The 14,435-nt window shown below is 38.2% G+C and overlaps 1 protein-coding gene across 4 annotated transcripts in view; it reads right to left on the bottom strand.

Moving 5' to 3' along the window:
• Nucleotides 1-14,435, bottom strand: part of UBE4B (ubiquitination factor E4B) — a 45,237-nt gene that overhangs the window by 2,403 nt on the left and 28,399 nt on the right. For all 4 annotated transcript variants that reach the window (XM_067311184.1, XM_067311185.1, XM_067311187.1 and 1 more), the window contains 15 exons: nucleotides 13,757-13,813; nucleotides 13,260-13,376; nucleotides 13,064-13,162; nucleotides 12,481-12,594; nucleotides 11,278-11,476; nucleotides 11,025-11,163; nucleotides 8,593-8,692; nucleotides 7,700-7,827; nucleotides 7,165-7,263; nucleotides 6,029-6,264; nucleotides 5,149-5,275; nucleotides 4,734-4,878; nucleotides 3,502-3,636; nucleotides 2,912-3,103; nucleotides 43-217 (listed from right to left, as the gene is read on the bottom strand). In XM_067311184.1, coding sequence (XP_067167285.1) covers nucleotides 43-217; nucleotides 2,912-3,103; nucleotides 3,502-3,636; nucleotides 4,734-4,878; nucleotides 5,149-5,275; nucleotides 6,029-6,264; nucleotides 7,165-7,263; nucleotides 7,700-7,827; nucleotides 8,593-8,692; nucleotides 11,025-11,163; nucleotides 11,278-11,476; nucleotides 12,481-12,594; nucleotides 13,064-13,162; nucleotides 13,260-13,376; nucleotides 13,757-13,813 — 2,062 coding nt within the window. The remainder of the gene's footprint in view (nucleotides 1-42; nucleotides 218-2,911; nucleotides 3,104-3,501; nucleotides 3,637-4,733; nucleotides 4,879-5,148; nucleotides 5,276-6,028; nucleotides 6,265-7,164; nucleotides 7,264-7,699; nucleotides 7,828-8,592; nucleotides 8,693-11,024; nucleotides 11,164-11,277; nucleotides 11,477-12,480; nucleotides 12,595-13,063; nucleotides 13,163-13,259; nucleotides 13,377-13,756; nucleotides 13,814-14,435) is intronic.

The raw sequence follows: 14,435 nt of genomic DNA, 5'->3' as shown, positions 1-14,435 counted from the left end.
ATTCTTCTTGTAAAGAGTCAGTATTTAGAAAACTCAACTTGCCTCTGAATTCATCCGGAGCATCACTGTAATCAATTTCTGCACGAGCATTCTTGGCAACAATTTCCTCCACTTTCTCTGCCAGCAGTTTGAATTTTTCTATTGCTATGGTTGACTTGATTCCAGCCTTTCTCATCTTTGAAATAACCTCCTCAAAGAGCTCTTTGCTGTAGGACCTCTACAAACAATGCATAAAAGAACTCTGTTCAGCTACAGTATCCTAAAATGCCATCAGATTCTACTGATCTTTTAATGCTTTTTAAAAACTTTACAAGAAAGGATCAATGAAACCTCAACCCTATGTCAGACAGAAAAGCAGTATATAGATATCATTTAATCTACCACTAACATGCCAACTTTCAGGTAGGCTGTTATTATGCTTTGTACTGGTCATCACTAATGTAGAACTGCTCAGGACAAAATAATAAACACAATAACACCCAACCAATATTGTTAAGACATTTAGAGAGGCTGACTACAATTACTGCAACTATTCCTTAGACCAAATATCCATGTTGTCGCTCCTATCTGGGTTCTTGTTCTCACAAGTCTTAGCTGAAAATACAGCATAACAGGAAAAGTTTGTTTTCTGTGTTTTTTTTTTTTTTAAACACTCTAGCTCTCCAGCCACTGTACTTGAAGAGGTGAATTGCTCTATACACCACTGTAAATATCCTCTAAACACTTCTTGTCAATCTCCAAGATCATAAATATCCCAGTTCATCCTGGCTGTAAGAGAGCATCAAAAGAAAAGACAACACAGATGTAGTAGTGTTACTATTCCACCTTCAAGCTGTAAGTACTGCATGAGTTATGTATTCACCACTCTCCACTGAAAGTTAAACTAGGAAGTACATTACTGTTCCCTCAAGTGCCAAGTGAATAATGAAACGCACTCTACAACAAAAATGAGGATTACAAGCTAACTGATACCACGCAGTTGCTGAATACTGATGGTTTCTTAACTTCTCTGATAATATGCAAAGCAATACAGGAAAAGAATGATTCCTTCTCCTAGTGCCAAAAAAATCTTGCCACAAAAATAGTAAGGCAACTCACAGAAGGAGCAAATACCTGCTGGAAACTTGCCAATTGGTGCAGCGTGCAGCTCACTGCGGGAACAGCAGCCTGCTGCCCAGAACTGTGCAGCTACCTAGCACAACATATATACAAACACCAAATGCATATCCTATAGCTTCAACTGAAATAAGCATCACTCTTAAAAAATAAAATAAAATAAATTAAAAAAAAAAACCCTCCCACGGACTTTGGTAAGCCACTTATGTTCTAAACACAGCATTTGCTTTTATCTTCAGAATGCTGTTTTGATATGAGATTTATTTAATAAAAATTATTATTTATGCTGCACTGCAAGGCTGAATTAAATGACAAACATAACATACTACGTCTCAAGCTTCTATCTTCTTTGATAATTTTATAGTGTTCACAGCCTTACTTTTCTAATCTATACTATATCTCTCCCTGAAATACCATTCACTACTTAGGACACTCTGTGCCCACCCAAACTCCTTGCCAAGCCCGCAGAGGAGAACAGAACTGTGGCAGTATGCCCAGGGCTTTGTAAATGTTTTCAGATTCCTTCTGTTACGTGCTAGGATTTGCAAATGGACGATGCATCAAAATGCTTTTGAGAGGCCATTCCATCTACAGGAGCCTTTTTTTTTTTTTTTTTTTTTTTTAATACCAGGAGCTGTTAACCAATTGTGTGTTTTCTTGGTGTTTCTTTCCTGTCATTCAGAGTTTACAAGATACTAGTCACACACACCCCTTTTTATGAGGGGCCACTTTGTTAATTAAGCTTTGCTCCTGTTCCCACACAAGCAGGCTTCTTTCTTTTTAATCCCCACGTCATTGCAGTGAGTTTTGCTGTAGCTAGCATTGATGAATGAATAATGGATAACATTCTCACTTTCATATATACTGAACAGTGTAAAAAATACACTGTCTATATATTATATATATATATACACACACACAAAAACATAAAAGGTCTGTTTCACAAGTATTACTGAAGCTGTCTGAAATCACCAGAACTGAAATAATTAGAGAAAAAGATCATGAGTTTCTCCGATACCTCTGCTTCTCTAGACATGCAAACCAAGCTTTATATACTGTAAAACAACTTCCATTAGAATTTCAAGTAGACACAGATAACACTATTTTTTCTGTATTTTGAGGAATTTGTATTAAAAGACATTGGGATGGACAGATGTGGCTCAGTAGTTTAAAAGACATACTAACATTACAAGAACAGAGGTGAGCAATGGCTTATCTACCTTATCAACTAACAAACTGCTCTGAAGACTACCACTGAGAAGGCATGTGAATCAAGGCAAAGGTGTCTTAATTGTCTCATGCATGCTGCATTTTGTCAATTTATTAAACAATCATTTAATAAAGTGATATAAAAGCATATAAAATTTGGAAACTCTTAGTCTAGAGAATGTTGGATTGTGAAATGACACTTTAAATCCCAGTGTCATCTCTGTTTGTTTTGCATGTTCTTGATGAGGAAGGGGGAGCCAATCCACTTGTACGCTTGTTTTCCCACTTGCAAAATGAGGACAATGTACATCTGGAACTTTAGAGGGAAGCTGTAGCTAATGAACAATGAATGCTCATTAAATTGTGTGTGCGCGCATGTGTGTGTGGGCGTGCACATCTTTATAGGTTTGCAAAACACTTTGAAAACATACTTACCTACAAAGAGCAGAGAGAACATGATCACAGATGAGTTACTGAAGAAAATAAATTGCAACCACACATACTGGGTAGAATGAAATTCTTCTAGTGTATTCTGCAGAGTTCCTAAATGCTTCCACCCCTCTCCTCTCATCTTTAAGGAGCTCACCTGATCATCAGCAATTGCTTTAGCAAAGCGAGCACAATCTAACTGTAGATAAATATCAGTCAGTTGGTCCAACAGCTTCTTTGGTTCAAACCCATATTTCTCAGGGTTTTCAACTTTCAGGTCACGGCACTTGGGGCCGCACAGTTGCTGTAGGTTAAAGTTCAGCATAGCAGCCAATCGTGGTCCAAGTTCCTATAAGGCCAAAATAAAATACAGATCATAGCATGAAGGCAGTGATAAATAACATTATCATTAGAACAGCATACATCAAGATCAGGAATTATGAACCAATAAAGTGATTATTTTGTGGGTTTCCAGTAAATGTCTTTAGACATGTTTATTCATAAAAAATAAAGATAATGTGAAGAGTTTCTGTTTTAGAAGTACCACACCATCTGAGTAACTCATGTAACTGCACTTAATGTCAAATAACTTCATCAGCAATTAGATTTCAATGCACTTGGAGCTGGAGAAAGGGGAAAATGGAGACAAAGGGCTACCACACATTTTATGGGTTATTATCCAAAAGAAGAGATGTTAGAGAAACTAGAAACTAGGCAGACACTAAGTCACATCTGAGCAGGACTTACAGGTCTGAGGAAAGGCTTTTGAACCTGCTTGGTAAGGATATGGAACATATCAACAGTTTCTGTTGCCAGGGCAAGATATGAACGAGAGACACGCTCATCCTGAGCAAGCTGCGACTGCCGGGCCTGCTGCTGATCCTAGAAAGTAAGTATTCAGCGGTTACAAGTTAAGTCCATAGAATTTCCTACCTCATTATCAATCACAAACTTAACAACCATAATGCTAACATGATCTGGGCAGGCAAAAGAACAGACTGCAAATCAAATCCAGATGTGATACATTTTTAAAATTTAAGATGCAGCTCCCTTTTTACTACCTAACGCTAAAGAAAACACTACACTAATTATGTGGAATGCTGCATCAGTCAAAATTGACAACTACAAACAGTATCACAAGACTCCCTCCATATTTAGTGAGTCTGCTTACATACTGGAATTACTCCTCACAACTGCAAAGCTGGGTTGTGCTTCCTCTCCATTCAAATGCCAATACTTCACAACCAACTTAGGAGCTAAGAGTCAAGTGAGGTTCTAATTTATGCATCATAAGCAATTAACACTCCATACTGGAACAATCTGTAGATTATGTACCAGCTCATTTTGACAGTACATTAATGGCTTTACCTTGCTAGTAGGCGTAAGCAAGAACAAAGGCTTCAGGAGAGGAAGTCAGAAGAAATTTAACAAACAAGATCTTTCTTTCACAGCTTTTTGCTTCAAAAAAATTTTTTTTAATCAATAAGCTTAAAATAGAAATATCTGACATTGGTCGGTCAACACACACAATTATCATTTAACCAGGCTAAGTTCTAAGATATAATTCTTTAATTGTCTATACCAAATCTACACAGGATCAATGCACTAACAAAATAAAAGCTTCATTATCTTGATGTCAACCCAACTGGCAAGCATCTTCCAAAAATCTCCTTCAAGAAGGTTAAAGTCTCAATCTCTAGTTTTAAAATTCTAAGTGCACAGTAATTTAAAACTATTTCCACTTCTCACATCACTCTTTGCCAGCCACAACATAACTATGCAGAATGTTTTATTGCAGAATGACATCCAGAGTGACCATGGCCATACTGGCAGCAAGAAACAGCTTTGAGAACTGCTTCTTGTGAGCAGCTCTTTTGTGCTGCCTCTTATCCAAAAGCTTAAAAAAAAAAAAAAAATGGTTTTATTAAAAAATATATTAGAAAGTAGTAAAGGGCACTTTGAAAAACAGTTCTGTTCACCCTGGGCAGCAGGTCCCACTGTTCTTTATTCTTCATCTCCTCTTGCACTTCATGGATACGTTTTAGGGACTCCAGAGACTCATCCAGCAAGAAAGTTGTGTCATTTATCAGCATGTTGATGTAGCGAACAAACTGCTTCCCAGAGCTGAAAGCATTGAAACAGAGTTATCACTGCAGAGTAGATGGGTGTGCTGAGCAGACTGCAACCCCAGTAACACTCCTGCACTGTATAACCCCATACCCCAAGCCAAGCTGATTGGTGTCCAGAGCTCGGTGTTTAGAAACACTCGAGTTTCGCTGGCAGGGGCTGTCATTTAAAACACAATGGAAAGCAGCATCACCCATTCCCAACGGTAATGGCCTCCTCAGCAGTTTGCATGACAGTAAGCAGCACCATACACAATTTCTTACTCACTTGAACTCTTCCATGAATGTACCATGGTGAGCTATATTCTGCCAGAGGCTTTTGAAAATGGTGCTGATGTGGTAGCGGATTGTAAACTTGTCATAGAATTCGCTAGTAGCTCCAGTATGTTCAACATCTGAAAAAGAAACAGATCCCGGAACTGAAACCAGTCTTTCCCACCAATATTCACTTGTAACACACTACATCTCTTTCCCACTATCCCCAATGTGATGAGCTTCAAGCGCCAAGCTTGAAGAGATGAAATTCAATTTACATTCAGAAATCTCCATCTTAATCCCCATGCAAAGAAGCACTACCCATTTTCTAATCCAGAACCAACCTCAGTTCTGGGGGGGGGGAAAAAAAAAAAAAAAAAAAAAAAAAAAAAAAACACCCTCAAAAAACATACTTCCTGCTCTGTTCAACTCAACTCCACTGTGCTCTTCGCCCCACAGTCCAAGTTTTCAATATTGAGAAAACTGAGGGAACACTGCAGCAAAATAGCTGCTTCTCAGCATGCAAAGCCCTTATAATATCTAAACCTGTACGACTAGCAAGACCATAGTCAGAAAGTTTAAATTCTCAATCCTCCCTTACAAAATAAACAAACCTTTCTAACTTCGAATCTAAACACCACCAAAACAATGCTCACACCAAGCAACGATGCCAGAGTTGTCAATGCACAACAGGCTGTGCATGGACTAGGATTCTTTTCAAGGCTCCATGCAATGCAATTTTCAGCTGATTCTTGAGTAACAAAGCCTCATCTTTACAAGACCCAAGAGCCTCCTTGGGATTTCTTGAAGGTCACTACAACTAACAGAACCTATTGCTTTATAATACTCATAGTTCACTGAATCACTCAGAGAACTACAGAGAATGCACTCACCTGTGTAAAACTTCATCAAGGAGGGGACTAACAATTTAGTGGAGAGAGGATGATTCTCAATCATTTCAAAGAACTTCTGTGTCCGGGGCTGAACAGCTGGATTTGTCATGAACATCACTTCCACCAGCTTGGCTACCAAATAAGGATTTCGGATGTAGTTCTGGTTGCACAGCATCACGACAAGGAACATTACAATGTCCTGAGTACAGGGCTCATAAAGCACCTGAGGAGCATATCTGAAAAAAAGGGAGATGAGGAAAAAGAAACAAAACCCCCAACCCTATATCACCTACAGAAGATTCATTATATACTTATGCCAAGTAAGTTCAGATCGCTTATTAGCAACAGGAAAGCTCAAGTCATTTTAACATGACTTCCTGCCTTTCTCTACAGAAACTAGATTCTTACTCTAAGAGCTCTTGCCAGCTGTTTACTGTCAGCTGGATTTTGGTCCTGACTCCAAACCTTCTCCTTTGAAACACCGTGATATTCTCCTATGGCGTGTAATAGCAAATTTGCTATCAAATGCCACTTTAATGGCACCTTAGGAAGGCAACAACAACCACTCATCTCCATCACATGCCACAGCGAAGTTTGGATTTGAAGGAATGTTTTCACCAAGAAAGTGACCAACTCCAGGACTCTAGGAATACATCCTAATAGTACGTGTGACCATCTAAACTGCTAAAACAATACAAATGCATTTCATCCCAACAAATCTATAATTAGATGGAGTTTTCTATTTCTCATTAAGCCATGACTTATTGTTAATATTGGTCTAGTAATGATTAACATATCACGAGATCTACAAGGTCTGAGCAAACTCCAAACCACAAATAAAATTCTTGGGGGGTGGGGGGGGGGGAGACGATGACAACACGACCTTTCTTCAAGAACAGGAAGCATAATAATATCATAAATAAGTTTAGGTTAAAAGGGACCCCTGGAGGTTATCTAGGCACTAGATCTACAACAGTGCCAGCTGACACAATCTTAAACTGTTGGTAAAACAGGACTAGAATAACAACTATGGACTAGCTAGCATGTTAATTTCACACCCTAAATTTATGTGTGCACACCACCTGCTACAGGGGTAAAGGGTAGAATAAAATTTCTTCAGAAATAACTTTACTTACTGTACAATAAAAAACAAAAATTCAGCAACATCTTCCACATAAAACTCTGGCAACGCTGCAAATACCTTCGGAACTTCAGGAGCTAAAGGCAGTTTTATGCTGTTGAATAAAGGAGACACCGCCACAAAGGGGGCAGTGAAATATTATGGTTAAGCAGAAAATGTCACATGTTCTCCTACGGAAATGCTCCAGTAGGAACACTTTACAAACATTCTGACATTGACTTTTTAGAAGTTCACATCAGTGACTTTTTAGAAGTCTTTTTTGACTTTTTAGAAGTCCATGTCAATGCTTCAAATCTACTAAACATAGTTGAGGGTCTTCTCCCCCCACAACTGCAACTGAACCTGTAAATAAGACAAACATTCTATGTAAGAATGTATGTCACTGACATAAATAATTAAAGAAACAATTACGTAAGAATGCAGTCACTGACAAAGCTAATTAAAATTCTAGAACTGCTAAAGTCAGTAAACAATCCATCATGATCTGAACTATCTTTGATACAATTTACACAGACAACCCTGACACTCACTTGGGATAGGCAGGGTCAAGAATGCGGAGCATCAGCTGAATCACCATGCCATAGAAATTCAGACATCGCCTAAGAAAGTTCTCATCCAGCAAACCAGCATCTGCACAAGCCTTGCACCTCACCAGTTTCTGCAGAAGAGGGATACAAAGACTAATGCAGGACAAGACACAACATAATATGCAGGTCAAACCTAGCCAAGCTAATCAATGTATTTGTGAAACATTACACAATAGCCTTTTCTTAAACTATGCTGTTATTTGAAGAAGACAGAGCACTTAATGCCCAACACGTCAAGAAAAACAGACACATGTAACTCAGAGTCGCAAGGACAGAGCCTTTTATTAGCTTTAACAAACAATGAAAGAAATAGAGGTATCAAAGTCTGAAAATGTGCAATTAAATACACCTTGATGATACAGCACAGGAAATTTTATCAATTTATACTAGGAAGGCCTAAGTAGGACACAGATTCAAAACAAAGGACCCCAGGGCACTCATCATTGCAAGAACTCTACATGAGAGTAAGGATTCAAGAGTTCTATCCCCAGTTTAGGCATGGACTGTGCATGCATATGCCCCTGAGCAAATCACAATTCATTTGCTGTTCTCTCCCCAAAAAAATGGAGATAACAGTATTTTCTTCTTTCTCAGGAATACTGGTTACGTTAATCTTGGTGTTACTTTGTATTTTTAAATCACTATTAATATTCCATTGTATCAGGACCGCTATGTAGAGTGATCAAAACATGCTATGCTATAACAATCTCATATGGTTCACTTATTCATAAGCATCACTTTCAAGAAATATCCGTGGGAAGTTGCATTTAAACATCAACATACAAAATAGACAGGTTGACAAAGGCATTTAGTTGTGATCCAAATCACTTACAAACCTTAAGTTGTGTCTTGCAACGTTTCAGCATCTCTCGATGCCTGGTAGCAAGAGGAGAATCCTTCCACTGACTTTCATTGTTTTTCAGATCTTCAACGGTCCTGAAAACCATATGCAATAACTGGTTATCACAACAAAGGGGATACGTGCTGACAATCTGCAAGGCAATCAACCTACTTATCTGCTAAGTACAGAGGAAATATTGAGCAGAAAGAAAAGTGGGGAAAAAAAAGCAGCTAGCCATCTTCATACCCTTCACCACCACAAGAAAAATAAATTACTTTTGTAAGTGCAGTGTGCATCCAAATGCACAGTTCATGCACTAGCTTCAACATACATGCCTGTTGGGCAAATCAGAACAGTGGCAAAAAAAAGGAAAAAAAAACAAAAAACAAAGAGGATCTATCCTCTAGGCAAACTTATTTTATTCACTATATTTAAAAAAAAAATTGCCTTAAACAACTCCCCCAAAAACCAAAATCCACAGTCACTCTAAAGGAACGTTAAAAGGATGTCATTAACATCTATTAACCCTGACACAAAGAATGGCTGGTCTAATTAACAACCAGATATTTAAAGATTACATTCAGCTTCTAAGATCAGTAAAAAAACGGAAAACAAGCAGCTAAGGAAGAAAAAGGGGGCTGACAACAGGACTTGTTCAAAATACCTTCCCTTTCCCAGGAAAGGCATGGGTCTTCATCATGTGCATCTTCCCACTCTCTACCCATGAGACCTTTTTTACAGCTTTGTTCCACCCTCCTCCACTCCCCATAAAATTCAAGCTTGTGGAGGAGCAGCACAATACAGGACTAGTCTATAGTCTCCCTATCAGCAAAAGAACCAGTACATCGAGACTGACCAATACTACCTCCCCTGTCTTATCCATCTTCTCACCCTGCCTTACAGAAAAGGGAATTTAAACGCAGATAGTTACAGCACACACAGCATTTACATGACGTGTTCTTATGTGTTCCTATATCTAGGTCCTTTTTAGGAAGAGCAGTTGATTGAAACAAAACTCAATATACAAATACAGTCCCTTTTCGTCCTTCCTCTGAGCACAAATTACTTTCCACATCAACCTCTGTTTACAGCAGAAAAACACTCAATCTAATTTCTTTATTACCAACACATAAATATGTTGTCTTGTCTTGAAAGCAACTGAGCAATTCATGGAAAGTGCTGAACACTAAGCTACTACTGAAGGCAGTGAAAGCCAAGAGCTCTTCAACGCTGCCGGACTGATGTAGATTGCCACATAGGCGACTCGTTCTCAACAATTCTAAATAAGGAAAAGAAGCAATTCCTTTTTCTAGCCAAATGTGTGGCTTATTTACTAATAATCTAGGTCCTGTTTATTTTAAAATACTTTTTCTTTAAAATATAATGACTCTTTCTGCTCTGTTCTCTGAAGCTTCCCAGGTTCTTGGCCTGCACGTGCTTTAAAAGCTAAAAATGAAATCACTGTAAATGCAGTTCAAAAATCCTGTAATGAACTCATGGTATTACTGCCAAGGGACATTTACCAAAATGCAATGACTGCAATTATAAACAATGGAAAATAGTGATGATATAAAAATCTATTCTAATTTTAACAGAGAGTATTCTTCAAGGTTTAGCAGCTATAAAAGTCTATTTGGACTCATACCAAGAGAAATGGAAAACAGCAGTATCTTCATGTCAGCACCAGAACTTATATTTAGAATTTTTTAAATGATAAACCACAAGCTGAATTACATGCACAGCCACAATATTAAGAGTTCACTGCTGAAGCTTTTTTTCCTTTTTAAACAGAATATTAAAACAGAGTTTTGGGTTTTGTTTTTTTAATAAACAGAGTAAGTTATCCCACCACAGAAGCTAGGGAAAAAAGATAAGTATATTATCACAGGAACAGCTGATGATGTATTTGTTTTGATATCACAAGTCATCTACAATGACTCGATTATCAGACATGTAACTTTACATGCACTCTTACAGGTAGGCCAAAGAGCCTAAGGCACTGATGTCCACACACCATCAAGCACACCATGGATTACTTAACACTGTTTAATTATAAATTAAAATTAATGTCACAAGTCCTGAAATGCTCAGAAGATCAATCCTGTCCTCTTTGGAATAGAATGGTCTTGCCACCAAGTTGAGCTGTCATGTATAATTAATATCCTCCCTCCCTCTATTATTTGAATTCCCGATGCAAGCCACAGTCCCTCAATATCAGAAAAATCTGTAAGGGCCAACACCAGCAGGCTAATAAATAGTTAGATGATATGTACTCAGCAATAATTTTACCCAAATTGTCATTGTAATTTCTATTAAGTTCCCAGGACTTGCAGTTGCAGGGAGGAAAAAAAAAAAAAAAAAAAAACCCACATTGTTCAGGACGGTGGGGGACTCTGATGACACACTAGGTAATTAACATTTTCCAACCTGTTGAGTTCCCTGATGGCCCGCAGTCTACGTATGTACCGGCGGCAGCTTGGCAGGATGGAGAGATGATGGGCATGCAGGGTGAGGAAGAAACATTCCGTTGGGAATTTCGGCTCAGAAAATGAAGACTGATCCCTGTCTAAAAAAGAAAACAAGGAACTATTTGCCAGAATCCAATACTTCACTGTACCTCCAGTATCAGAAATAGAAGGCAGACACAAAGTGCTCAACATGTATTCCATACAGTACTCACAAAGCTCAGCAATCCAGGCTGTAACATCCTCCATTGTTGCTTTCACTCTCGTCTCATCTGTTGGAAGGTCAATACGACACCTGGGATGAAAGATGTATGTGGGATCAACCGTTTCCAGCTTTATCTTCGTACTTAGCTGCTGTAGTACCCATAAAAAGTTGAGCATAAAGCCATCGGTAGATACCAAACGATCATCCGTCTGTGGGGTAAGAAAGTAAATGGTTGAAGACAATTGCAAGGGCATTTGCTGCTGCTTTAACAGTATTCAACATAAAAGAAACTGGCAAGCTCAAGAAAAGGGAGAAGTGGGGAAGAATGTAGATCTCCTTAGAGATCTTCCTGATAACTAGAAGTTCCTGATAACTAGAATTTACAGTAATAATGTCTCTCTGCACAGTCCATGTTCAGTCATTTTCAAGAACATTAAACACATATAAAAAGGAGAGGTAGCAGAAGACATAAGAAGCAAAAAGGGCTTAAAGAGGCCTCTTTCAAAACGGTTTGCACAGATGTAGTCAGCCACAAGAGTTTCAAATAATTGCTGAGCTTCAATTCACAAGTTATATCTTAAGTGTAAGGTGGCTACTACTTCTTCATTGGAATTTCACAGAAATATTCCTAGTGGCAGTTCCAACGTTTGCTTTTGAAGCAGCGACTTGAAGACAACAATGATGCAAACTTCACCGGTTCAGGATTCATGCACAGACTTTATCACAGGAAATGAGTCCAATGCATTAACCAAGCAACTGCAAAATAATACCCCTGTTGCTTCATAGGAACTGTGCCAGTTCACATCTGGATTATTCCTTCTACAGGAACCATACAAAGCCTAGCAACTTACCAGCTGGGGAAAAAAGGGTTTTAAACATAGCCAGTTGGAAGGAAACCTCCACAGATGTATTAAAGGAGGGTGGGGGGTTTCAAAATCTTACATCTAATACAGAATCCTTGTTAACTAAGCAGCATGTCAGTTCCAAGAGAGGAAATAACAAACTGATCAAGTAGGTACAACAGAATCATTTCAAAAATGGGAAATGTATTGAAAGAGATGAAGACTGATCCCAGGGTTTCTTGCCTGCTGTAGTACACTTTTGAAACTCTCCTGTCCTCCATTCAAGAGCCACCATTGCATCAGCTGTCTGATGCTGTTTGTGCACTAAGCCCATGAATCACAGGAAGAGTGCTAGTGCTCCCTCTGCTTACCTGCATCTGTGCCTTCTTCATGTTGGCATTGACAACAGCTGCCATGTAACCGAGAGCTGCTTCTCGAGTTTCGCCATTCAGTAAAATACTGTGTAGAATTTTGAACAGCTCTTGCTGGAATTTCAAACAAACATTCTGTCAGGTTGCATATACTTCAACATTGCATTCCTGCTTTCTGTTGCTCTGCATTTTTACATTCTATAAATTCCACAAAACTCACTACAGCTTCTGTTATGGTCTTATTTGTCAATATTACATGCATACATTAGTTACCGAAAAGGTGTACATGAAAGATCACTGAAATACAAACACTACTAATAGTAAGTATTTTTTACTCATCCTTTGACATCCTTTAGCTATAATCCATGACTAACTGTTCTGATATTTTCTGAGTTGGCTTACAGCCTTAGAGAAAGATTTGTAGCTCTCATTAATGTTTTTCCTAATTCCCTTCAGCCATATCCTTACAGATTTGCTTTTTAATAAAGAAACTAGATTTTTTTTTAATATAATATTCTTCATCTATGTCAGGACTAAAAAACCCACAATATTTTTTGCAATTGTTAAAAATGAGGACACTTACCCTTGCTAATTCCAGGTAATGTTGCAAAGACTGGCTAACAACCCGGGTGTTTTCAAGAGTAATGGCAGGCCCTGAGAAGTACTTTTCAACAACTTTGTTCTGAAAGTAGAATGAATATTGGCAACGCATCTGTTTTGTTCTCAAAAAAAAGGACAAAAATCCCACACTATTGTCAACCTCTTGCTGTAACACTTACATCATCTTCAGCAAAGACAGAGAGACTGAAGAAGGCTCCAAGATAGGAAAGTCTTTGCAGTTCTCTTCCTGCACCTGTGCTTAAAGATTTAGGCAACCACAAGGGCAAAGATACAACCTAGAAAATAAGAGAAATATCAAGTTAATCCCTTACAGTGATTAACTAAGTGCAGAGTGCACTGTCACCTTTCAGTATTTGCAACAGGTCCTTGATTCTTCAACATCCAGTCATGTAGATAGCTAAATGGAAAGATCTCCTCAGTACTTCAGAAATCTAAGCAGGTCATGTTTGTTCTATCTTTTTTTTTTTTTCTAAAATCTGAGGGAAAAGGACTCCCTTTACCACAGCTGACTTTAAACTATTATTTAGCACGAGATATTAGAGTAGCCCCTCTTTAGAGTTCTGAAAAACACCATCAGTGTGAATCAGGAGATGTCAACCAACAAAATAAGTTTAAAAGAACCATATATCAAAAAAATTAGTCTGGATACACTTACCAAACTGCACATGGGGTGTGTTTTCCCAAACTTGATTTCACAAAGTTCACATAATGCCTATAAAGAAATCCCAAGAAACGTTATTTTAGTGTGCATTTCCCAAATAACCTGTCTGCTAATAACAAGATTAACATGGTAAATTGCTGAAAGAATCAACCCTTTTTCCCTTAATCAGTGAAAATTTTTCCATCTTCTACAGTGGTAAAGAGATGCAAAAAGAGTTAGAGCATACCTTGCTCCCCTTTCAGCATCTACCTCTGTTCCCAGTTGTCTCAAGAAAGCTAACATGTCTCACAGGATTATAAATATTGCACTTATTTCATAAGTTAGCTGCACAGATTATTTGCTTGTTCAGAACATAATGATGTCTTTGCTGGACTCCTGAACTGCCACACGAACGTTAGTAACAATAATAAATGGAGTAATTGTCCTACACATGCATCAAGGCCTTTGTCTTTTGAATCAGAGTAGAAAAATGTCAGAGAAACACAGAAGCCAGAAACAAAGAATCCTATCCACATCTCTAACTCACTTTCAGTTGCGGCGTGTGGGGGGAGGTTTACAACATAGTATTGTGAAAATACAAAAATACTGAAGGCTTTCATGTATCCCATTTCTCTTGTACTATATGTTCTCATACTTCAATTGCACTAGAGCAAGTAACTACTATTCCATCCTT

Source organism: Apteryx mantelli, chromosome 26, assembly GCF_036417845.1.
Source record: "Apteryx mantelli isolate bAptMan1 chromosome 26, bAptMan1.hap1, whole genome shotgun sequence".
In the NCBI taxonomy this organism is placed as follows: domain Eukaryota; kingdom Metazoa; phylum Chordata; class Aves; order Apterygiformes; family Apterygidae; genus Apteryx; species Apteryx mantelli.
Note: the sequence above shows the minus strand (reverse complement) of the source record. Positions and strands in the feature narration are given on the sequence as shown.